Below are 25,886 nucleotides of genomic sequence, written 5' to 3'. Positions count from 1 at the left end.
CTACAGGGGGCCACGATCTTCACCAAGCTTGATCTGCGCAACGCCTACCACTTAGTCCGTATCCGGGAGGGTGATGAGTGGAAGACAGCATTCAACACACCCACCGGTCACTACGAGTACCTGGTAATGCCGTTCGGATTGACCAATGCTCCAGCCGTTTTCCAATCCTTGATAAATGACATTTTACGAGATGTGCTTAATCGTTTTGTTTTTGTGTATCTGGACGATATCTTAATTTTCTCAAAGTCCCTCGATGAACACCGAAAACATGTCCAGCTGGTTCTCCGTCGTCTCCTAGAGAACTCTTTATTTGTTAAAGCAGAGAAGTGCGAGTTTCACGCCAAGACAGTTTCGTTCCTGGGCTACATCGTGGCGGAGGGGACCCTTCAGATGGATCCTGCCAAGGTATCAGCAGTCACCTCTTGGCCTGTCCCTGAGTCTCGGAAAAAACTCCAACAATTCCTTGGTTTTGCCAATTTCTACCGGAGGTTCATCAGGAACTACAGTTCGGTGGCAGCTCCCTCACGCTTCTTACCAGCCCTAGAGAGCCATTTCGGTGGTCTTCCGAGGCTAATGCAGCTTTCAACCGTTTAAAAACTCATTTCTCTACAGCCCCCATACTCCAGGTACCTGACCCTGCACGCCAACTGGTAGTGGAGGTGGACGCCTCAGATGTGGGAGTGGGTGCTGTCCTGTCCCAGCGGTCTGACAAGGACCAGAAGATGCACCCGTGCGCCTTCTTTTCCCGGCGGTTGTCCCCGGCCGAACGCAACTACGACGTGGGGGATCGTGAGTTGTTGGCCGTCAAGCTAGCCCTGGAGGAATGGCGGCATTGGTTGGAGGGGGTAACGGTGCCGTTCATAGTTTGGACTGACCACAAGAACTTAGAATATATTAGATCGGCCAAGCGGCTCAACCCTCGCCAGTCACGTTGGGCTCTGTTTTTCACCCGCTTTAACTTTACTCTGTCCTACAGACCTGGATCTCGTAATGTGAAGCCCGACGCGCTCTCCCGGCAATTCCAGAATTCCAATGAAACACCTCAGGGTCCCGCAACGGTCCTTCCAGCTTCCGGTATGGTGGCAGCAGTTTCCTGGGATATCGAGTCCCGAGTCAGAGAGGCGTTACCCGATCAGGCGGGTCCCAGCTCCTGTCCCGAGGGTCGACTATTCGTCTCCGAACCCTTACGGTCCGAGGTCCTCCAATGGGGGCACAATTCTCACTTTTCTTGCCATCCGGGGTCGGCTCGGACTCACAGTTTCTTGTCCCGACGCTTCTGGTGGCCTACCATGGCCAAGGACGTTAGGGAATATGTCTCCGCCTGTCAAGTGTGCGCCCAGAACAAAGCATCCCACCAACGTCCGGCCGGTCTGTTACATCCACTTCCGGTTCCCCGCCGCCCATGGTCCCACATCTCCTTGGACTTTGTGACGGGGTTGCCAGTATCCGAGGGGATGACGACTGTACTAACTATCGTGGACCGGTTCAGTAAGATGGTCCATTTCGTGGCACTACCGAAGCTCCCCTCCGCCAAGGAAACTGCATTGATAGTCCAGCAACATGTGTTCCGTCTCCATGGCATCCCTCTGGACATTGTTTCTGACCGGGGTCCCCAATTCTCATCCGCGTTTTGGAAGGAGTTCTGTCGTCTGTTGGGTGCCTCAGTCAGCCTCTCATCGGGGTTCCACCCTCAATCCAATGGTCAGTCTGAGCGAGTGAACCAAGATTTGGAAACGGCACTTCGCTGTATGGTCTCTAGTGAACCGTTGTCTTGGGCTCGGCAATTGGCATGGGTGGAGTATGCTCACAATTCCTTGGTTAGCTCCTCCACGGGAATGTCCCCCTTCCAGTGTGTATATGGGTACCAACCCCCTATGTTCCCTAGTCAAGAAGAGGAAGTAAACTGCCCGTCAGCTACGGCGAACGCACGCCGCTGTCGGCGAACTTGGGCTCGTGCTCGGGCCACACTCCTTCGGGCAGGCAAGGCTCATTCAGTCGGGGCTAATCGACGGAGGAGTCCTGCTCCGAATTACCAGGTGGGCCAGAAGGTGTGGCTTGCATCGGCTGATCTACCACTGAAGGTTGAGTCGAGGAAACTGGCTCCTCGGTATCTTGGCCCGTTTCCTATAGTAAGAATTATCAACTCCTCAGCAGTCCGTCTCCGTCTACCAAGATCTATGAGAGTGCACCCCACGTTTCATGTCTCCCGAATCAAGCCCGTCAGCCAGAGCCCGTTGGCACCCATTCCACCTCCTCCCCCGGCTCCACGCTCCTTGGACGGGGAGCCTATCTATACAGTGCGCCGCCTGCTCCGCTCCCGACGCAGGGGTCGGGGCTTCCAGTACTTGGTCGATTGGGAGGGATATGGTCCGGAGGAGAGATCATGGATTCCCAGCAGGCAGATCCTGGACCGATCTCTTGTGGCAGAATTCCATCGACTGCATCCTGACCAACCAGCGCCACGCCGTGGTCGTCGTCGTAGGTCCGGCGCTGCTACCCTTCCACCGGCGGACCCACCCGCTACCGCCCCTTCAGATGCGGACGAAGGGGTGTCTATTCACTCGGAAGAATTCTGAGGTGTGATGGTGACCTTCTGGGGTTCATCGGACGACCTCTGGGCCCTCCATTTTGGATTATTGGTGATGTATTTTGGGTTTTGGGGGATTATTCGTAACTGGCCTGTGACTTTTGTTCCTCGGATTACCGGTGTTTCCATGTGACGTGTTTGGATTATTTTTTTTCCCTGGGGGACTTCTGGAGCCGTCCCTTGAGGGGGGGGTTCTGTCGTGATTACCTAACTGGAGCCACCTGAGGTAATCAGCTGGTGTGCTGGAACGCGATTTCCTGATTGGTGGAAGCTTTCTACATAAGCTGTCAGCGTCCAGAGATGGACGTTCGAGTGTACTCCTCGTTTCCCTGAGTGAGCCTCCAACATTCAAGGTACCACGATCCCTTTGTGTATTCCAAGTCTGATTCTCGTTGCCTGACCCTTGTCTGTTAAAAGTTTACGATCTACTCTTCCGTCCCGGCCACCGACTTACCTGCTACGTTACTCGTCACGCGTTTCACCACGGAGTTGCCATATCGTCCAAAGAGGCTGTCTGCTACCAAGAGCCGACGTTCCAAACCTGCTCCACCGAACCTTGTCCAAATAAATCCTTTAACTGACGCTATTGGATCCGAGTGCTTGTTCTGGTCCATGACAACCAGGGAGAAACATTGAAAAGAAGTTAACAGACAATTTGGAATAATTTCATATGTATTGATGGATACGATATGATTGACATCACATGATTCTGATATTCTTTAGGCCAGCAGATAAGGCATTGCAGGCCCTTCAACGTACACATTTAAAATGGCTGGTCTTTGTTTAAAGATAAGCTGGTAATTTTTCTCTTATGCTACATCAGGATTCAATGTGTTAGTGGGACATAGTCCGACGGGTTTTTGATTCAGGAGATTCTAGTAAAAAGAGAGTGCTCAGGGAAGGAACCATAGAACTGGTTGGATTTTTAAATCGTGGGTGGTCTTACGGCCTTCTCCTGTTCTCCTTGCAGCCTTAAATACATTGATATTGTTTTCTCCTTTTTTGAGTGTCTATCAAACTATAAACTTATGAGCTATTATCAAGTTTATATGAAGCCAATTGACACATTCTTAATTTTGCCTCAACTCTTTTTTCCCCAACAGGCTCTATGACGCGACAGGACTCTCCCTCCACATTGTTGCACTAAGGAGAGCATTGACGACCCGCTTGACAGGCAGCCAGAAAACCTTCCACCGACGACACCAACATCTTCCCGCGTCATTAACACAAGTCCGCCTCTTCCTTGGAAGCTCTCCATCTTTCACCGAGATCCTCATGGAGGCAGAAAGGTACCACATTATCCCTTTGATTGTGTCCCACAACAACTTGTTATGTGTCGTCTATGAACGTAATGGCTCTATGAGCTGGGTCTCTGAACTGAACAACGAGAGCCGGCTCCCTACCAATCAAGAGCTCTTTTTTTCCTGTTTCATTTTTTTATTTTGAAGATGTACGTGATTGGTCAATATGCCATGTGTCGTCTCTGAGAGTGCAATTTCATGAATCACAGATTCCGTAACCACCAGGGTTGTCGGGGCACAACTTGTTGTGGTGTGTCTTGGGCACGTACAGCCTGGTGGCACCCATCCTTCTCAAGGCTATTTTAGGAGGGTAGGGGTTTGATTCCCCAAATGAAACAGTACTGGTTTCCATAGATACCAGTAGAAGGAGCATCCTGATCTGACTCAGAAAAGCACCTTCATCATCTGGTCGCCGGTGTTTTTCATTGTAAAGAGCCATCCAGCTCATCAGAGATGAGCCAGACTTCAGCATCGCCAATACTGATACCAGATCCTAAATCACTGGGGGGAACTGTTTTAATAGATAAATGTCTAAAATTATGCAGAGGAAAACGAGCTGAGAAAGCATTTTTTCCCAGATTTCCAAGATAAATGGAAAACTGGAAGATAGTGATAAACAATTAACTAAAATGAAACTATTTTGAAGCCGTGTCCAAACCATCTAACTTACTAAGCTACAAATATACGATGTAAGTGTATGCAGATTTTTTCTTAAACTCAGATATTTTATTACACATTTGATTTTCGGGAATGAGACCTCCATTTTCTATTTGTGTACTGTTCTGTATTATTTCCAGGAACCCATGCTAACTACAAGAGTGCAATACGGAGGACAAAAAGAGTCAAAGAGAATTGAGTCAAAGCAGGAAAAGTACTCAAATCTGGACTCAATGAATAATTACCATATTTATTAGTGTACACTGCACACTCTTGTATGTCACGCACCCCTAATATTTTATTGGAAATTGGTAGCAAATTTTGCATCACTTTTTCCCAACTCAAACTTTGTGATCAAAGGCCACGGGAATTGAACCAGTGTCATAGTGGAGAGAGCACTGAATTCTAACCACAGGACCACCATTGGTATACTGGACTGTCTCAGAAAATTAGAATATTGTGATAAAGTTCTTTATTTTCTGTAATGCAATTAAAAAAACAAAAATGTCATACATTCTGGATTCATTACACATCAACTGAACTATTTCAAGCCTTTTATTATTTTAATATTACTGAATTTGGCCTACAGCTTAAGAAAACTCAAAAATCCTATCTCAAAATATTAGAATATTTCCTCAGACCAAGTAAAAAAATAATTTTATAACAGCAAAACTAAATCAAACATTTGAAAATGTCCATTGATGCACTCAGTACTTGGTTGGGAATCCTTTTGCACGGATTACTGCATCAATCCGGCGTGGCATGGAGGCAATCAGCCTGTGACATTGCTGAGGTGTTATTGATGCCCAGGATGCTTCGATAGCGGCCTTCAGCTCATTTGCATTTGCAGGTCTGGTGTCTTTCATCTTCTTTTTAACTATACCCCACAAATTCTCGATGGGGTTCAGGTCAGGGGAATTAGCAGGCCAATCAAGGACAGTGATGCCATGGTCAGTGCACCAGTTACTGGTGGTTTTGGCACTGTGGGCAGGTGCCAGATCATGCTGGAAAATGAAATCCTCATCTCCATAGAGCTTTTCAGCAGATGGAAGCATGTAGTGCTCTAAAATCTCTTGGTACACAGTTGCATTTACTCTGGACTTGATGAAACACAGTGGACCAACACCAGCAGCTGACATGGCTCCCCAAACCATTGCTGACTGTGGGAACTTCACACTGGATTTCAAGCAACTTGGATTTTGCTCCTCTCCAGCCTTTCTCCAGACTCTGGCGCCTTGACTTCCAAATGAAATGCAAAACTTGCTTTCGTCTGAAAAGAGGACTTTGGACCACTCTGCAACTGTCCAGTGCTTCTTCTCCATAGCCTAAGTCAGACGCTTCTTCCGTTGTCTTGAGTTCAGAAGTGGCTTGACCATGGGAATACGGCTATTGTAGCCCATTTCCCGGACACGTCTGTGAACTGTGGCTTTTGATACCTGGACTCCAGCTTCAGCCCACTGTCTTTGAAGCTCCCCCAAATTCTGGAAGCGGCTCTTCTTCACAATTTTGTTAAGGCTGCGGTCATCTCTCTTGGTTGTGCAGCGTTTCCGGCCACATTTTTTCCCTTCCAACAGACTTTTTGTGGATATGCTTTGAAACTGCACTCTGTGAACAGCCTGCTCTTTGAGAAATTTCTTTTTGTGTCTTACCCTCCTGATGGGGGGTATCAATGATGGTCCTCTGGACAGCAGTCAGATCAGCAGTGTTCCCCATACTTGTGATTTAGTTTACTGAACCAAGCTGAGTGTTTTTAAGGCTCAGGAAACCTCGCAAGGTGTTTCGAGTTAATTAGATGATTCAGGTGATTAGTTGAATAGCCTACTTGTATACTTTTTCATGATATTCTAATATTTTGAGATAGGATTTTTGAGTTTTCTTAAGCTGTAGGCCAAATTCAGCAATATTAAAATAATAAAAGGCTTGAAATAGTTCAGTTGATGTGTAATGAATCCAGAATGTATGACATTTTTGTTTTTTTAATTGCATTACAGAAAATAAAGAACTTTATCACAATATTCTAATTTTCTGAGACAGTCCAGTAGGTCAATGTTTCTCAACTGTTGGGTTGGGACCAAAAGGTGAGTAGCAGACCCGTTATCAGTAGGTCGCGGGCTTTCGGCTTGACAAAATATATATGATAGTACAGGAATAGAGGGTAAATTAAACTCCTTAAAAGTCGATTATTTTCTGCAAGTGTGAGTTGAGCACAATCATTTTACACTACAACAAAACAGACAGATACATATATTTTACACAGTATGGCCAAATAGTGGAGAGTATACGTGGTACGTATTTTATCTTTTTTATCTTAAAGAAAAAGCCAAAGTGAATGAAGCTTTTTGGATTTCCTTAAGATGAAATTGTTTCCTGGTATATGTATTTATTTTAAATATGAAAACATTCTACTATCTATGGTTTGAACTGCAAAATCCTTTTATTCAGTAAATTTAAGACGGGGCCTTTTTTCTTATAATTAGGGTGGAAGGGTTGTTTCTGAAGTCAGAGTCAGTTGAGAACCACTTGTCTACTGTATAATCAAAACAGTTGCTTGGGATCCTTATTCGGATATTTTTTTAAACTATTTTGCATGTTCCCTTGTGTGCGTAAAGCTCCGATACAAGACAACGCCATCTGCGTTTCCAGCTTGATTCCGCTCTTGCTTGGCAAGCCATGACTTAGAAGGCGTCCATGAGTCCAAACCTAAACAATCACCAGACAACAGCAGTCATTAATGCACGTCAGCATAGTAGCCACTCGGACGTTTCGTAACTTACGATGCAATGAAAAAGGATAAGGACCGGGTCATAAAAGTGACAATTCTTGTTGAGCTTCAGAAAAGCAGGTTCAATATCCTTGGCAGTTATGGGTCCTCTTAAGATTTGCTTTTAAGAGAAAATCTGATCCTGCTGCTTCTTTGCCATCTCCATCTAAAAATAGACATTGAAGGAATCCATGCTCGGATACTTGAACAGATGATCCATTTAGCACCGGTTAAGGAAGACCAGAACGCAATTAGAGCAATAGGCCAAGATATCGGAAGGCAATGACAAAAGCAATATTCTTTCTTTTTGTGCAAGGCAAATTAATGTGCTGGGATCATAATTTTCTAGCTTTAACCTCTTGAAAATGAGCCTTCCTAACTAGTTTTAAACTGGTACACTCTGAAAAATTAAGTTGGGTAAAAAAAAACGCAATATATCAATCATAGACTAATTCTTACAGTTCTTAAGTTTAGGTTTTCTCAAGTATGAAATAAAGTGTAACAGAAATAACTCAAACCAGAAAAACAGAAACATGAGTGTGTTGGAGCAAAGAAAGGAGTCAACACAAGGTAGCGGTGTAACAATAAAGATGTAGGATAACAGAACTCTCACAAAACTCTCGGAACCAGGCCAAGGGACTAGTGGAAATATGCCAAACAAAAGAACTTAGTAAAATGGCTAAGAAGGGAAGCAGCTAAACTGTCTAAAGCTCTGTCAATTCCTCCTTCAGGATATGGGCAGACAATGCCGACCCTTGAACAGGCAGCAAGACCCCCAACTGGCCTCCCACCTCAAACAAATGTTTGACCGTCCTAAAATCTTAACGTTTATCATTAGATCACTGAGGAGTAGCAAAGAGTTCTTGCCAGAGTGCATGACTTGAACAGGCCAACCTCACTGTCATAGGTCAGCAGGTTGGGTTTGGGTGAGTCAGCAGCCTCAGTGGACTGGTTTCTTAACAGAAAAAGCATAATGCTCTGCTTTGGCTATGAGTCAAGATCTTCAGACAGGCAACAGAGGAGCAAATACCCAGCAAATTCAGACTCGTGCATGCTCTATATTCTCCCAATCACAAATAAGCAGATACCAGGCCAAACGACATAGGTAGGTTGACAAAAGCGCTGTTACGGGCTAAAATCATTATTTGCGAGGCAAATCAATGTGCCAAACGACATAGGTAGGTTGACAAAAGTGCTGTTACGGGCTAAAATCATTCTTTGCGAGGCAAATCAATGTGCCGGGGTTAAAATATTGTCGATTTAGCCTCTTGAGAGCAAGTTTTCCTAACTAGTTTTTATCCGGCACACTAAAAAGTACATTGGGTGAAAAATAACCCAATTATCTCAAACATGTACCAATCCATTACTTCTTCCTGTGTTGTTATGAAAAAGGTGTTGTTTTTTTTCCTTCTTAAATAACAACTCAATTTTTAGAGGATGATGCTCACCAAAAAGGTTATTTTTTCCAAGTAATATAGTAGCAATATTTTTTAGGTTTTAGGGAGACAGATTCAACCGCAGACACACAAGCTGAAGGAAAGTTTATTAGTGGGCTAACTTAATAAACAAAAAGTGCTCAGCATACGTATGGGAAGAAGGGTGGAAATGGTAACAAAAAACACAGACGTATGCCTGGCAAAGTTAAGGAAGTCCAGGACTGATTATAGACAGGAGTCAAAGGGTCGAAAAAACATATTAAGGAAGGAAAATCAAAAGGCCAATTAACAACTTATTAGCTTTTGCCAGCAGCAGAGTCCCTAACTCATTCAATCGCAGACGTTTTTTTCTCAAATAGGAAGCCAATTTTCTCTATTTTGACCCACTTTGAAGGCATACAAGTAAGTTCTGTTGCTATATACAGTAGGTATAGGGCATCAAAAGAAAGCTTTCACCTTCATCTTTCATTATAAAAGAGGTATGTTTCTAGCTTTTGCCATTTTCTGTTTTATATTGCTAAGTTTCTTGCTAAGTTTCTTGGAGAAAAACAGCATAAACAATAACTTAAAAGTGGCCCACCTCATGGATAAGTCAATTTCTTTGACAAATGTTGCTTATTTTTGAAACTTTCCACCCGAAATGGTGCCTTCATACCAGGGGTCAGAAACCTATGGCATGCGAGCCATACGTGGCTCTTTTCACGAATACTTAAGGCTTAGAGATCAAATTGTACTCTCCCTGCTTGCAACTTCTTTGAAATATGAATTTATGAAAAAAAAGAAGGTCTAAATGATCAACAACGATATTGAGTAATTGTGACAGGAAGACAAGTTTAAAGTGTTATATTTGTTAATATGGTACACAAGCTCTCGCATTTTTCTTATTTCATACATTTTATCAAATCATCCAACGTCACACTGTAAAAAAAAATGCGCTTAAATATTAGATTTTGTTGGAAGAACATGTTAGGCGGTTTTCCTGATATTTGTCTTAAAATATGGCGCTCTCTCCTCAAAAATATCAAGCAACTTTGCTATTATAGCTCTTTTGGTCAAAACTTTTGCCGACCTCTGCTTTATACAGTAGAGCTGAGCAACTTTTTTTCTTTTTTTTTAACGTTACCTGTGTAGATTCTACTGATAACCGCCCCCTGCCCCCATAAAGTAGGATGTGTTATATAAAGTTTGGATTAAAATGAACTGAATTCTGACCTTGTTGTGTTTGCTTTTTGGAAAGCAGTCCTTTAAACAAAACCTTTTTATTTTAGAAATGTGTTATTCCTCTTAAAAGTCCCTTACTCCCAAAATAATTATCATTTTGACCAGAAGAACTGAGCAAAATTGTCTTTTTTTTAAATTGCTCACTAATACTGGCAATTTGTGTAAAAAATACGCTGCAAAAAGTTAGTTCTGAAAGGAAAAAAAGGAAAACATTTAGGAATTTTGTTTTGTGTCCATTTTTGACCCCCAACTTACATCCTTTTATCAAAATGGTTGCATCGTGACGTGAGTCAACAAAGAGCCGCACTCGGGATGAAGAAAAACATCCTATGCAAACACTTTTGCAGCTTTAGGTGTGTAAGGATCCATTTCCCACTACTGATTAACCTGTAGCTTGTTGCCAACCAGTTCATGAATATTCATCCGGCATACTTCGGTGGGAGGGGAGATGCGACAATAAATATGACTTTGACAAAGACACATGAGCTACAGCATCAGGGTCACGGGACCGACAATTCACACAAATATACTCATAAAACAGCAGGAATTTCTAAATATACTCCACAATGATGATTTTTAACCTTGGGAGTCTGGTAAAGGAGCTGGGACGTCATCATTTCCATCAAACATCCCCTCTTGCTTGATTTGATATCTTCTGTTCGTGGTAGCTTCGCAGCTAAAGCTAAAAACTGTTCCCTTTTATATGTGCGCCACTAAAGGAACAGTGTGCATTTTAGCATCTCTTGGTGATAAGAAAAACTGAATTCATTTAAAAATACAGTTTGATTAAAAAGAATAAGTAAAAATACATGACCTACGATATATAAAGTGAAGAAAGTAAATATTGGAACACTGTGCTATTTTGCTATTTTTCCCACTTAGAATTATTGGAGGGGTCAGAAATTTTCACCATACGTGCATGTCCACTGTGAAAGAGATAATCTAAAAAGAAAAATCCAGAAATCACAATGCATGGTTTTTTGAACAATGTATTTGTGTGATACAGCTGCAAATAAATATTTGAACGCTGTGTATCATCTACAATTCTGACCCTGAAAGACCAGTTAGTCCCCAATTAGAAGTCCACCTGCATTCCATGTATCATCCTGAGTCAGATAAACCTGTTTGAGGTCGTTAGCTGCATTAAGACAAAAGCCCACCCTATACAATCAGTAAGACCTGAACAACATGGCGAAGACCAAAGAGCTGTCTAAAGACACCCGAGACAACATCGTACACTTCCACAAGGCTGGAAAGGGCTACAGATCAATTGTCGAGCAGCTTGGTGAAAAAAGGTCCACGTTTGGAGAAATCCTTTGAAAATGAAGCTAAACATGACGGTCAATCTCAATCGGAGTGGAGCCCCATGCAAGATATCACCTCGTGGGGTCTCAATGATTCTAAGAAAGGTGAGGAATCAGCCAGGAACTACAGTTGGTCAATGACTTGAAAAGAGTTGGGACCACCGTTTCCAAGGTTCCTTTAGGTAATACACTATGACGTCATGTTTTGAAATCATGCATGGCACGAAAGATTCACCTGCTTAAACCAGCACATGTCAAGTTTGCATATGACCATTTGGATGATACAGAGGAGTCATGGGAGTAGGTTTTGTGGTCATATGAGACCAAAATAGAACTTTTTGGTCATAATTCCACAAAGCGTGTTTGGAGGAAGAAGAATGAAGAGTACAATCCAAAGAACACCATTCTTACTTTCAAGTATGGGGGTGGTAGCATCATGCTTTGGGGGTGTTTTCCTGCACAAGAGACAGGACGAGTGCACTGCATTAAAGAGAGGATAACTGGAACCGCGCATTGTGAGATTTTGGGAAACAACTTCCTTCCCTCAGTCTGAGCATTAAAGACGGGTCGTGGCAGGGTCTCCCAACACGACAACGACCCAAAGCACACAGCAAGGAAAATCATATCAAGAAGCAAATCAAGGTTCTATCATGGCCCAGCCAGTCTCCGTAATTTGTATTCTTCCTTGTGTTTTTGGGCACTCGTTAACGGTTGCACTATCCAATACAGCAAAATCTAGTGGTCAAATAGTACAGACTCTTCTTTTAAATCAAGACTTTGAATTTTGAAATTACAGGAAGACATTTTCACATGTTGGCATCAAAAAAAGGAGTCGGGGACGTATCACTCACAAAATATTCCCTATTTTTCCACAAGTGACAGGAGCACTGTTACAATTTTCTTCCTATAAGGAAATTTATTTCAGATGCCTGTATCCAACCTATTAAAAAAATGAATACATATTGACTCATCTTACAAGTGCTTTCTACCCCTAACAAAAATATCTATACTCATACATATAGAACAAGTTAACTTATCTCAGTGTTGGTGGTAACCAAGTGGATACATTTCCTTTCATGCGTCCGTTAACACATTTAGCGCTTCTCCTTGCGCGCTGACATTTCCAACCGAGTCAGTCAGCGTGCTTACGCAGAATAAATGTCAATTCGCCGCCATACGTTGTGGAAAATTCCCTTTCGATCCCAGCTGGAGGGCGGCCGCCTATTTATTGGGAATCATGCTGTTAACTTTGAAATTAAATCACCATAACCGGCAAGTACCAGTCACCAAAACGTGGAAGTACAAGTAAGCACACAGAGAAAATATCAATGCAAGATTCAAGATAATCTTCATTATCATCAATAGCAACTTGAAGTTTTGCTACTCTTTGCCGCCATCTCCAGGCTTTAAGTCATGATCGCAGCCTTGAGTCCGCTCATTCCTAAAGTACTAATAAACTATTCATTTTCATTTTTTGGGGGTGTGGGTCAGAAACAGGCCGCTTCTTACTCTTACCATTTTCAGGCAAGAAAAAACGGGAACAAGCTTGAGGTCCTTCTAACCAATGCTTTGATGTCAACTTACTCAGACATGCCTGGCATGTAGTTTAATGAAAAGTTTAAAGGGGGCAACTGGATTTCAGCCAAAGATTTTTTGATCCGCAATCTAAGGGACCACCAATACTGTAGCCATGTGCCTCTAAAACTGGATTAGCAATAATAATGGTTGACTCAATTTGTCAAAACTTTGTCTAATTTAGTATTTGAATCTGTACTGTTAGCATGATTTTTATTGAAATGATTGTCTTGCAGTTCGAATACTATACCACACAGCTTGCCCATGATGCATAGCGAAGTTTTTGCACCACATGGCTTAATTTACTTGCTTAGCTATAGCACTTAACTTAGCTTTTAGCCTCACATGCTCTGCCACCTAGCTTAGCTTTACTTCTGCCATGTGGTTTTGTTTAATTTAAATGGACAATGTGTATTATCTGACCACTAAATATTGCTGTATTGTGTAGTGCTTCAAAGCACAAAGGGGAATACAAACTACAGTGACTCAAAGTGACCAGCCACACGATTATTATTCTAAATTTTTCCGCCCAGCCTTTCGCAATGTTGGGTACCCTTAGTAGTGACATGGCAAACAATTATTTCAACTTCATCCAGGCGATGTTCATTTTATGTAAAATAAATAAGAATTTCTCGACCTACAAATATGTTTCATATATTGTGCTTAGCATTTTAATCTCTCTCTCTAAATATATATATATATATATATATATATATATATATATATATATATATATATATATATACTGTTGTATTTTTAAGCGTCCTTTCAAAAAAAGTTTCATAAATTAAATATTTTTTTCATTCTTAGTTTTGGTTTGAAAATTAATCTTAATTCCTTTTAATATATACACACTACAAGTAGGGTTGGGCCTAAAAAATCCAGCCCGACCTGACCCGGGCCCGCGGGAATTAAATCCCAACCTGGCCGAAGCCCAACTAACTAACTAACTAATTAACTTGATAATAGCTACATAACCTGAAAAAATCCAGAATTTTTATTTCTTATTTTTGAAGACACAACCTTCTCCCTTGCTGACTTTTTAAAGAAATAACAGACCTTTCATTGTTTCATGCTTTTTTTCTTTGTGTCGCGCAATTGAGGAGTTTGCTGCTAACGCTGGCTGTTTGCCCAAGAGGGGGACTGAATTCATCGCACGAAAGCTCCACAGCTCGACACACAAAAAAATGACAGGTGGATAATTCAAAAAATCAAATAAAGTCAGCGAGAGAGAAGCCTCGCCCGGCCGGAACCCGAACGTAATGGTTAACGTTTTAGGCCTAGTTCTAACAGGATTTCAGGTTGGGCTCGGGCTTAAGATCTTTTCACTGATACACATTGTCAATTGTTTTTATAAGGTTGAATGATTTTACGCGGTAATCTTCATACATACTTACGAGTAGGTTTTACTCCTTCATCTCAATTTTCGTGGATATGTAAGGAATGAAAAAGATTCAATTCGAGTTCATGACCCAAACCCACGTTCCGGCAGTTGCTGCCCGTTTTTTAGTTTGCACCAAAACGGAAAAAACTTCAAAAAACTTGCCATGGATTGAGTTGTCTCGAACCTATGAAGAAACGTACTCTTTGACGCAGCGCTCTCGGGGAGTACCTAAAGTTTGTCAGTTCTTCCCTCTCTCGTTTGCCTCAAAACTGCATCCTGTCGTCGGCCCTCGTAAGGTATAAAATGGAGTAATACAGCGCTTTCTCGATAAAACCTCAGGTAATCACCTAAAGCCTATGGATTTTATTCATAGGCCAAATTTATCTGATATTCATGTGACATTGCTTCCTCTTTTAATGGGAGACTTGTATTTCCCCTGTGATGAGATTTTTGTGCGAGGGAGATAAATGGGAGGTTGTTTGCCACAACGCGGGTAAGAAGGAAAGAGGAGCATTGTGGGAATTGAAGAAAATGACCACGGTTGAACGCCCCGTCTAACAACGTGGCCGTTTACAGAAAACAAAACCGTTTCACTGCCGGCTATTTGCATTTCATTTCAGTCCGGCATCGTTGACTGCGGTTGTCGTATTTCCCAGCAGAGCCGGCGGTAGTGCCGACGGTAATCCGCATGCTGGCCGGGGCTAAAAATGTTTACAATGGCCGACACCTGTATTAATCCTTTCATCTCTCAATCCACACCAAAACATTTGAACATCATTTCAAGCCCAACGTACATTTGGCGTTCGACACCACTGACACTTGGTATTCAGCTTTTGGCATCAGGTGTGAAGAGGTAGTTTTTGGAGGAAAACGGAACAGTACCAAAGGTGTTGAGTATCAAATATTTATGATTATTTTGAAACATGCTTGAGGAATTTTCCAGTGTACAGTATAAGGGAAAACAGCAAGCTGCTCTTTTTCACAACGCATGCGCTTTAATTATAAAAAGCCACGGTGACGTTTGAAAATATTTCAGACACTGTTCTTATCTCCTTGTGTGTGTGTATATGTGTGTGTGTGTCCATGTGTCTGTAGTACACAAATTTGCAGTACCTTAACACCTCTTAGAATAAAGTGCTGATTCAAAACTGGCGTCCAAGCTACACTTTTATTCAAAATAGAGTAAAATTGAAATGTAGTTTTAGTTGTGGTCAAAAGTGTACATATACTTGTGAATAACAGACTGTCATGGCTCTCTTGAGTTTCCAGTGATTTCTACAATTTTGATTTTTTTTTTTTTTTTTGATAAAGTGTTTGGAACAGATAGTTCTTTGTCACAAAAACATCCATAAGGTTTGGTTATTTTACATCTTTATTATGGGTTAACAGAAAAAGTAATCAAATCTGCTGGGACAAAAATATACATACCGCAGCGCTAATATTTGGTAACATGTCCCATGGCCATTTTCACTTCAATTTGGCGCTTTTGGTAGCCACCCACAAGCTTCTGGTAAGCTTCTGGTTGAATCTTAGCTCACTCCTCTTGACAGATTGGTGCATTTCAGTTCAATTTGATGGCTTTCTGACATGGACGCGTTTCTTCAGCAAGTTTTCAAAGGGGTTTAAGTCAGGACTTTGGGAAGAACATTCTAAAACCTTAATTCTAGCCTGATTTAACCATTCCATTCCATGTGATCAGCAGCAAACTTCAGTCGAGCCTTAAGGTGATGCTTTGGGAGAAAGGGCTTCCTTCGTGCATGGCAGCCTCAGTCTATGGAGATGCAAAACATGCTTGACTGTGGACACTGACACCTGTGTTCCAGCAGCTTCTAATTCTTGGCAGATCTGCTTTTTGATGATTCTCCTGATCAATTTTCTCCCAGCAGCAGATAACAGCTTGCATTTTCTTCCTGATTGTGGCAGTGACAAAACAGTGCCATGCACGTTATAATTACAAAATATTGTTTGCAATGTTGCTCTTGGGACCTGCAGTTGCTTTAAAATGGCTCCAAGTGACTTTCTTGACTACTTTAAGTCAAAGATTCGCTTTTTCAGATCCATGCTGAGCTCCTGTGACTTTCCCATTGTAGCTTTTGTAGGCGTTTTCATCCAATAATTTCTATTTAAATTGACTCAAGAGAAGTCACAAGAGGTTAAGAGAATAAAATACAATAGAATATACCTTAGAATAGAATGAAAGAGGCCGTGCTATGATGCTCATTTCACTGACTCAATGTTCTAAGTCACCGAAATTGCTAATTCGTGTCACTGTATTTATATGTTTAACCTTTTTTCTGTTAACCCATAATACAGTAAAGTCATAAAAGAACCAAACCTCATGAATGTTTTTTTGACAAAGAACTCACTGTTCCAAAAACTCTATCAGAGAAAAATCCAAGTTTTAGAAATAACTAGAAACTCAAGAGAGCCATTTAATTACAGTATGTTCTTTACAAGTGTATGTAAACGTTTGACCAAAACTGAAGTGATTTTGCAGTGTTGATTCCTGGTGCCAGAAATGTCTGTCTAGACTGAACTAATATAGCTCCTAATGTGACATAATTTCCTGTAAAATACAGTAAACTTAAATTAACTTTTGGGGGGCAGAACAAACGCCTTTTGGAAGGATAAATGATTTGATTTTCTTTTCTTTTGACAATATAATTCATTTAATTTATAACAGGAAAAACAGTTGGTCAATAATAATAATCGACTAACCATACTTCAACATGTGCACGCACAAATCAAGTTAAGTCCCCAATCTATTACACAGTGGCGGAATTTATCCAACAAAAATGCTACTGTTGCTTTTTGGAGTCTTTGTTCCGTTTCTGGAGTGCCTTCTTATCCTTTTTTCTCTTTTAAATGGTCCCAATTTTTCAGCGAATATAATACGCTACCATAATTCTACACAATGAACCAAGTTTCCGTGAAGCAAACAAGCTCTGAATGTGAAAGTATCACAATACAGGGATCGTCAAAAATGTTTCTTATGATACAGGAATTTGTGAACAAGCGCCCTCTAGTGGAATGCATGGTAATTACATTTTTGTGCCCTCTTTCTTTTTCAAGAATGATTGTCATCGAAATTTCAAAATCTAAACTTTTACTTTTTTTCAGTGCAAATTAATGGTTTCATACTGAATGTCTTTTCTTCAAAACAAACCTTTCCATTAAACCGGAGTTAGTACTGCTTATGTGTAATTTACACATGCAAGATTAAATAACATCCAAAATAAATATACATGATAAGGAAAAATACATTTTATGTACTTCTGGTGTGACCTGACTTGCGCTGGTCGATTTCCATTGATTGGTTACTGGCCAGATAGCGAGGCTAGCAATGCATTTGCCTTTTTTGCATTTCTTGAAAATTAAAAGCTTCATTCACATGGTTATTATATTTTTGCTTCCCCCCTTTGCACCTCTGCAAGTCTTTGGACCAATAATGAGGAAATACAATACAGTGAACCCTTGTTTATCACAGGGGTTACATACCCAAAATAACTTGAGATCTGCAAGGCAAATTCTGTGAAGTACAAACCTTGACAAATATTATACAATTTATCAAACGCTGACACCAAAGAACAAATCCTTTTTACAGGCCCAAACATTGGTTCTACAAATAGGAGTCCAATATACTCTGCCTGTACGTATTTGTATTTTTTCTCCCCAATACCTTTTCTCTTAGGACAGGGGTCAGGAACCTTTTTGACCCAAAGAGCCATAAAAGCAAAACATGTTCTAAAAAGAAATTGAGAGAGCCACATCATATATTTTCGGACAAAATTGGAAAAACTGCGAAACACACTCTCTAGACAAAAGCTAATTCTTCTGCACATTTTATTTCACTGTGTATCATTTGATGATTTAATCAAATGTATGAAATGCTATTAATGCCAAAATCCTGTCTCCAAAATCAGTGTAAATATACCATTTACAATTTTTCAGTTAAAAGTCTTGAGGCAATTTTTTTCCATGAAATCTGTCCTTAATAACGGTTTCAAAACAATGGCCATGCAAAGTTCTTTTGTAAAAATGTCACAAATTACTGCAAACTAAAAGCATATCTTCATATTCACTTTCGGTGTAGACTGCACTGAGTGAGAGAGAGAAGGAAGTGCCTTGCGCTGTGTGCAGGGATATGCCCACCTGTACTGCTCACCCAATCAAAGTCCTTTGCCAGCGTTTTTATTTATCAGTTTAAATGGTTTCTTATCGAACTTCTGCATTGAAGTTGCTTCGGCTTTATATGGACCAAAATTGGGAGGAAATCACTTGACTTTGGAACGCCACAGAGAGATGTGCAATAGTTACATTTTATTTCGGAGCCATACGTACTCATGAAAAGAGCCATATATGGCTCCCAACACGTAGGTTCCCTACCCCTGTCTTAGGAGATCTCAATGCATAATGAAAATCCGCGAAGTAGCAAAACTGTGAAAGGTAAACTGCATTACAGTAAGTGATAACTGTATCAACAATATAGGATTGTATCACCGACGCACAATTTCTTGCTTAAGGACAAGTCCTTAATCAATGAGGGCATTGTGGGAGGTAGTTCAGCCAATTGCATATGGCATTTTTTATGATGCCAAGATGCAAACCAATAGCAGACTAAAAATGTTACGACATTTTAGTTCTTAATAAACACAAACACAGCAAAGTTTGAAGTTTATGGGCAGGGGAAATTGTTCACGTTGTTTAGAGAGGAAAATGTCATTAAGAAATGCTTTGAAAAAAAACGATGTGAGGTGAATACATTTTATTAAAAACTGCAGTTTATTAATGATTTTCCTAACAACTTGCTTGTTTGTTTTGTGTGTCATCCTTGGTGGCAGGTCTTCTAACACCACCGGAACACAATAACGGGAATAAGTGCAAAAACCTTGAGAACTCCAACACCAGCCCTCACTAACCTCACCACGACTTTGGTTTTAACGTCCCACAGAACAACAATCTTGCCTGCTAGCGCCACCTGCAGGCTTACAGACTCCTCGCACCAGGTGTGTGTTTGTCATCGGGTCAACTTTGTCGCCTGCTCTCCTCTTCTGCCTGCTCCGTCCAATTAGCAACTCTCTTCTGCCGCCGTGGAGGGTTCAGATGATATCTCACAGGTGGTCCTCCAAGAACCGTCCCCGCTTTGACCCAAGTCGACCATTTTCCTTACCTTTTTCGAACATCAGCGGGGAGTTTGGATCTGTGAATAAGCCTTCTGCCGGAGGAGACTTCTCTTATTTTTTTATAGACCAAAGAGCAAAAGAACACATGCACTAGGACTTAAACACTTGACACTCGTGCCCCCATCAAGGGACCTGATCCAAGGATTGCTTTTGACTTTTTTCTTTCCTCAGACTGAGCCTAACATTGAACTTTGGAACTGGAGTGATAGGTATTACTTACATATGACTGTGTATCACGAAAAAAATGGTCTGGCTACCTGGCCTTGGCGTGTTAAAAAAAAAAAAAAAAGACTGCGCACAGAAATGTCCTTAAATGTATTTTGAAAGGCCCTAAAAGTTATATATTTAACAGTTTTTATATGTTGTACCTTTGTAGAGAAGCTCATTGGACTTGTGGTCACAACGACACTTAGGATGTGAGCTGTTGTTCTCATGACCGCTGGCGCTCGTAGTCTCGCTCGGGTTTTTTTTTTTCTGTTCTCGCTAGCCGCTTTATTTTCATGCTCATTTCTGAGTCACCGTCCAGCGAAAAAAGAAAATGAAAAATAACATAAAAACCTGGGGACTGACTCCGCCGCCGACTTTACATTGTAAATGTGCAGTAGCTATCGAAGACTGCTAATTTGCTATGATATTGTATTGTACACAATGTAAAATTCAGGCTGTTTTCCTCTCGATGGCTTTTGATCTCCTAATTTATTTCTGTGCTTGTGTTGGTTGGCACAACAGTCGGGCGGAACCGAGAGGTGGAACCAGAGCGCGGCAGAGATATAACGGTCATTGACATACAGTGCTTTTCTAAATCATGGAATATTTTAAGAATAAATTAAATACTATGAAAGAAATTTCACTTGAAAATTTAAATCAATGTGGTCTTCGGTCTTAGAACACATCGGACCTGATCCCGAGATGACACGGTCATGGAAAATCCAGAGATCCATTGAGGAATTGAGTCATTGACTATGTTTACATCAGTGACATGCAGTCAAGAGAGGCTGTTCCTCACCTGTCATCATTGAAATATAAAATTAAAACTATATCAAATAGTTATTTTTATTCAGTGTTAATGTTCTTTCTCATTGAACTTCACAATTTTCGGATTTTCTTTTTTACATTATATTATGAATATTATTTATAAATTTAGCATGTATCGTCTGCAGATGCAGAGTGCAATTATCTTGCTTCACGGCAGGGGCTGATAGTGAGTCAAGGGATTATGATTTGGTGCACACCTCAGCCCCAAACAATTAGATAAGTGCATAGTATTAGTGAGGTAAAAGGATCTATTAGTTATTTTGTTCAAAAGGAGCAGCTCATAGAGTTCCTTTATAAGGCAAAATAAGACAATAGAACCTTCAAGGTTACATACAACAGATCAGCCCTAAAGTGCGTGGGAATCAAAAAACGGTGAAAACCAAAAATAGTTTGCAGTTTGCTCAACTTGAGTCTCCATAGTTTGTGTTCTTTCTTGTGCTTTTAAGAACGCATTTTTGATTGCACGATACAATACAGTGACATATGCCGTCATATTCTACACATTAGTCAGATTATCGTAAGCGCTTTGCATTATCCGAATATTCGCATGTAAACGTCCCCATTGAAACAAAACAAAATGTAATTATTACAAAAGTGGTAATGTCTTGCTTTCTCAGCGTCTTTGCTATCGGTACAGGGAAAAAGCTCCGCCTCTAATCTTGGCAACGATTGGCAGTATGCTCCTTTGCGTCGGCACCATGACAGCTCGCAATTACGATTTCCTTTGTTGCCGATGATGAGAGATGTCACCAATTGGAGGACCACTGAGACCATTTGAGAGCACCACACAATAATTATGCCCTCTGCTTGGACTTCATTGTTCCAGTTGAGCAGATCAAAATGTCTTCATTAACTAGAAAGTGATATAATAGCAAAAAAGATAATATATTTTATATAATACTTCTGCAATTAAGTACTTATGATGCAATGTATTTAAAGTTAAGGTTAGAAAATGTACAATGTAGAAGCAAAATTGAGATGGTAAATTAGTGCCACCTTAATATATTATTTTATCATTATATTATTAGATTATTATACTTTTATGTTTATCATTAGATTATTAAATCATTATATTTTTAGAAAAATAATGATGAAGATAATTTATGTATTTAAAGATAAAAAAATAAATAAAACGTTGTTTCTTTGGTACACAAAAACTAACACATTACATTTTTTTTTCCATCAAAACAGCGCAGGATTATGGGTCAAGTATTTGGTTGGTTCATTTTTCACCCAAAACTTGGTTATTTATTTATTTTTTATTTTTTTCGTATGGGCATACGTTAGCATAACTAGAGTAGGTCATTATCATTTATTTCCATCAGGTCTGCAAGATTTTTGTGTTTTGTGTGCAGCTAAAATAATGTAAACACATTGACATATTTGCCATATACCATATTTTCCAGATTAAAAAGCGCACCCAAAAATAACTTAATTAGCTTTATAATCTGTTGCACCATATATGCTATATGCTATATGTTTGTGCAATTATTGATCAGACAATACATTTTATCGCTGACTATGATTGCAGAGAAATGGAAGCGACGGGAATCGAACCAAATAGCCATGGTAAGAGCTCTGAATCCTGTCCATCATCCGCTAAGGACATGGATAGTTGCCCACAATTAGACGACATCGGATAAAACGGGAGGTAAACCCGGATCTCCGCAGCGAGAGCACTGGATCCTATTTACTAGACCACTAGGGATGAAGACAACACATGAAAAGGCATTGTTACACTATTTTAGTCACAGTACCAGTGTTCTGTAGATACCCTGTCGACACATCCTTCTGCAGGCTGATCTGATATTTTTCAAATATATTCAAATAATGCAACATGTTTCAGTAGAGCAGTGGTTAGCACATTCGCTTAACAAGCGAAAGGTCCCCGTTTCGAGACCAGGTGGAGAAAACTCACCTCTTTCAATGTCATAGGTATGACGAAAACATGCACATTTTCCAGAAAATGACATCACGTCTGCATGTATACTGGGCATTTGTAAGATGTCTCGATTGGTAGGCAGAACTGCTGATATGTTAGGAAAATGAGAAAACAGTGAGTAAAAAATAAGTTGTTATACTTTTTCTTTGCTCAAAGTCAGCATTGTAAGTAAAAAGTGATTTGAATATATGCGGCCATGCGTTTATGTATGTCTGTCAAGATGACCGAATTACTTCCCACAATGTCTTTGTCTTCATTCAGTTCAGAATCTTGTGCGCTTGTTAAAGACATTCTGAGTCAGTGAGAAAGTACTGCATTTTAGTGGCCCAATAACAACATCAGCATTTTGAGTACTGTGACCAAAATTATTGTGACGATAGAATAGAACCCGATCCCTTTTCATGTGTCATTTGCATCCCTAGTGGTATAGTGGACACGATCCGTCACGCTGCTCGCTGCAACACCGGTATGATGCCCCTTGCACCCAATGTTATGCAATTAAAATCAGTGATATATTTATCTGACCATTCAATGCGGAAATATGGTATGTTTTCATTTCTTTTGTGCAACCCTCGCCCTTACTGAAGTTTTAGTCCCATGCTCCTTATATTTCAGTGTGCCTTATACACTAAAAAAGATCGCTTTGCGGTGTACGCCTTATAATCAGGTTTGCCTTATCACACAGAAAAAACTGTTATTAATATTTCACAATAAGAGTCTTTCTTTGAGTCCAAAATTTGATTGAATTGCAAAAAATGGATCAATGGACAATAATGTCAAAAGATGGAGAAAGACATGCCTGAAGGTACACTGATCGGTTATCAAAGGGTACAGATTTAAAAAAAAAAAAAAAAAAAGGAAACTCACCTCCCCCATCTCTTGGCAGCTGACACTAAACCGGTGAATTAGATAAAAAAAAGGAAGAAAAAAAAAGGAAAAAATCATGACCATCTTTTCAGCAGCTCCTTCAAAACCTCATTTACATGCTGTCAGCTTTGATTATGGCCACCGACCTGCACCCGAGCCCGGCAGGACGGCACGGCGTCCAAGTGCAGCTAGCGTGCCCGCATAGCTAGCGCGGGCGTGACCCGACTCACCGCTCTGCTACACAACCCACTTTTCCAATGTCAGGGCTCCTCTTGACTCATTAGCTGCTAGCAGCGCTAAAATAGATCAATGACATCCTTTGGCGTCAATGGCAGCCTAGTTAAATAGAAAAAAAATTGAGAAGGGTATTCATGTTTTTTATTTTAGATTTTGTTTGTACTATTTTACTACATTTTAACTATACGTCTCTAGTACAATAAAAAAATGACAGATTGCTTATGTGAAGTATAGATTTTTAATGTTACTTAAAAAAAATATATATATATATATATATATATATATATATATATATATATATATATATATATATATATATATATATATATATATATATATATATATATATATATATATATATATATATATATATATATATATATATATATATATATATATATATGATATACCGTATTTATTGGTCTATAACGCATGCTAATGTATAACACTCACCCCAATTTTTTTTAAAACTGTATAAAAACGTATTTAATTTTTCTCAGCTCAAACGTTGTGGTTGGATGCAAGTGGAATCAAACACGGGTCAGGAAGTGAGCGCACCAATTCCTAAACACTTGACTACCAGTGATGTACATGACACATGAAGACGCATTAATCTCTTAATAACACTCTTTTTACAGTACCAAAGATGAATGCCATCGTAAAAGTAGAGTGATAATGACATATTACTCTATTGCCTTTTCATATGTCATCTGTTTCACTGGTGGTCCAGTGATTAAAAGGTTAGGTGCTAACACTGCTGCAACCTGGGTTTAATTCCTGTTTATACCATTGTTTAACAACAATGTAAAACCAATGTACTTCAAGTACTATTTTCTTGTTTTATATATTATAAATGTTATGATATGTTATTATATAATAATATCGTTAAAAAAATGTATGGTACTTGGTATTTGACAATAGTACATCAAGGATCGATGTTCAAACCTGTAATTATTCGAGTACGGAGACATTTTTTTTCTGTAGAAAATAGTGGTATTTTTTTTTGAATACGTTCAAAAACAGAAAGATATTCATAAAACATGTACCATAAAATGATAAGTATTTAAATGTTTGAATGAGTAAGATCAATAAGTTTAAAAAGAATATATAAATAATTAAAATACCGTTAGACAATCGTATTTTGCGATAATTTCCTTATTCAACTTGATAATTATTCTCAGTGTTTTTTTTTTCCCTCAGAACCCATTATCAAGGAGTCTCAAAGGGCTGCACAGATTTTCGCAAACTACAGACTACAATTACAAACCTCCATGAGGGCAAGGAAAAACTCAAAAACCTCAGCATTAGAAAAATAAAGGAACCTTGAGAAAGGACCGCCCATGAGGTAATCCCCCTTTCAGGATGACCAGGATGGAATAGATGTTGCATTAACAAACAATACGAATAAGATATATAATATTTAAAGTATAACATTAAATAAAAAATAAAATAAAAAAGGATAACCAGGTTGCAATGAATATAATATTAACAAACAATACACAGATATCATCAACATGAAATATAGGTCATTCATAAAGTATGGAATATAAGTGTATTTTAAGCCTGGATTCAAACAGTTCCACTGAGGTTGCTAATCGAGGGCAGAGCATTCCACAGCACCGGGGTCCAAATGAAGAAGGCTCTCAAACCTGTGGATCTCTTCTTGGCTCTTGGGATCACCAGTAAGCCTGCATTTTCAGAGTGAAGGTTCCGGACCAGAACATAGGGGGAAATTAAATCTGAAACATATGAGAGAGCATGCATGTCCATGGATAATTTTAAATAATACCAACAGAAGCATAAAATCAAATCTTAAACCAACAGGGAGCCAATGCAGGTTAGCTAAAATTGGGGTAATGTGATCAAACTTTCTTGTCTTAGTTAAAAGCCTCGCTGCAGCATTTTGTACCAGCTGCACGATCTGGGTTTTGGACTTCTGGAGACCGCAAATGTAATAAACGCATGAATTATAATCTCCGCATTGGACTGGGATAGCATAGGGCGAAGATGGAAAAAAAGCTGTTCTTGTAAAGTTCTTAATTGGGGTCAGATGTGAAACCTAGATTTTTGACTGAGTCACTCTAGTTGATATTACATTTGTCAATGTTCGGAGCATTTTTTGAGAACAAGTCACGACATTTAGATGGACCAATAATTAACATTTCCGTCTTTTCAGGATTGAGGTGCGAGAAGTTCAGTGAAATCTATCTTAAGAGATCCGTATTTTACCCAAGAAGTCAAGGAATTTTGCTTCTGTGTTTAAGACATCAGGGTTCTCCCAAGGACAGCTGAGACAGGACAGCTTGCGGACCGGTTCTGAATAGCTAACTAGTGCTGGGTCATTGTGATTTCCTAGTAAAATGTTTTATCAGTGGTTGACTGGGTCTATTTAATTC

At 40.0% G+C, this 25,886-nt stretch overlaps 1 protein-coding gene across 2 annotated transcripts in view; it reads left to right on the top strand.

Annotated features, from left to right (window-relative positions):
- Positions 1-20,457, top strand: part of tafa5a (TAFA chemokine like family member 5a) — a 229,258-nt gene extending 208,801 nt beyond the window's left edge. For both annotated transcript variants that reach the window (XM_088348125.1, XM_088348124.1), the window contains exons 4-5: positions 3,691-3,876; positions 19,068-20,457. In XM_088348125.1, the coding sequence (XP_088204251.1) occupies positions 3,691-3,699 (9 nt within the window). In that variant the 3' untranslated portion in view covers positions 3,700-3,876; positions 19,068-20,457. The remainder of the gene's footprint in view (positions 1-3,690; positions 3,877-19,067) is intronic.
- The last annotated feature ends 5,429 nt before the right edge of the window (positions 20,458-25,886 follow it).

This window comes from Urocampus carinirostris, chromosome 11 (genome assembly GCF_059441175.1).
Source record: "Urocampus carinirostris isolate Australia breed hairy pipefish chromosome 11, RoL_Ucar_1.0, whole genome shotgun sequence".
NCBI classification, from domain to species: Eukaryota; Metazoa; Chordata; class Actinopteri; order Syngnathiformes; family Syngnathidae; genus Urocampus; species Urocampus carinirostris.
The sequence above is the reverse complement of the archived record's forward strand: the minus strand, read 5'-3'. Positions and strand labels throughout refer to the sequence as shown.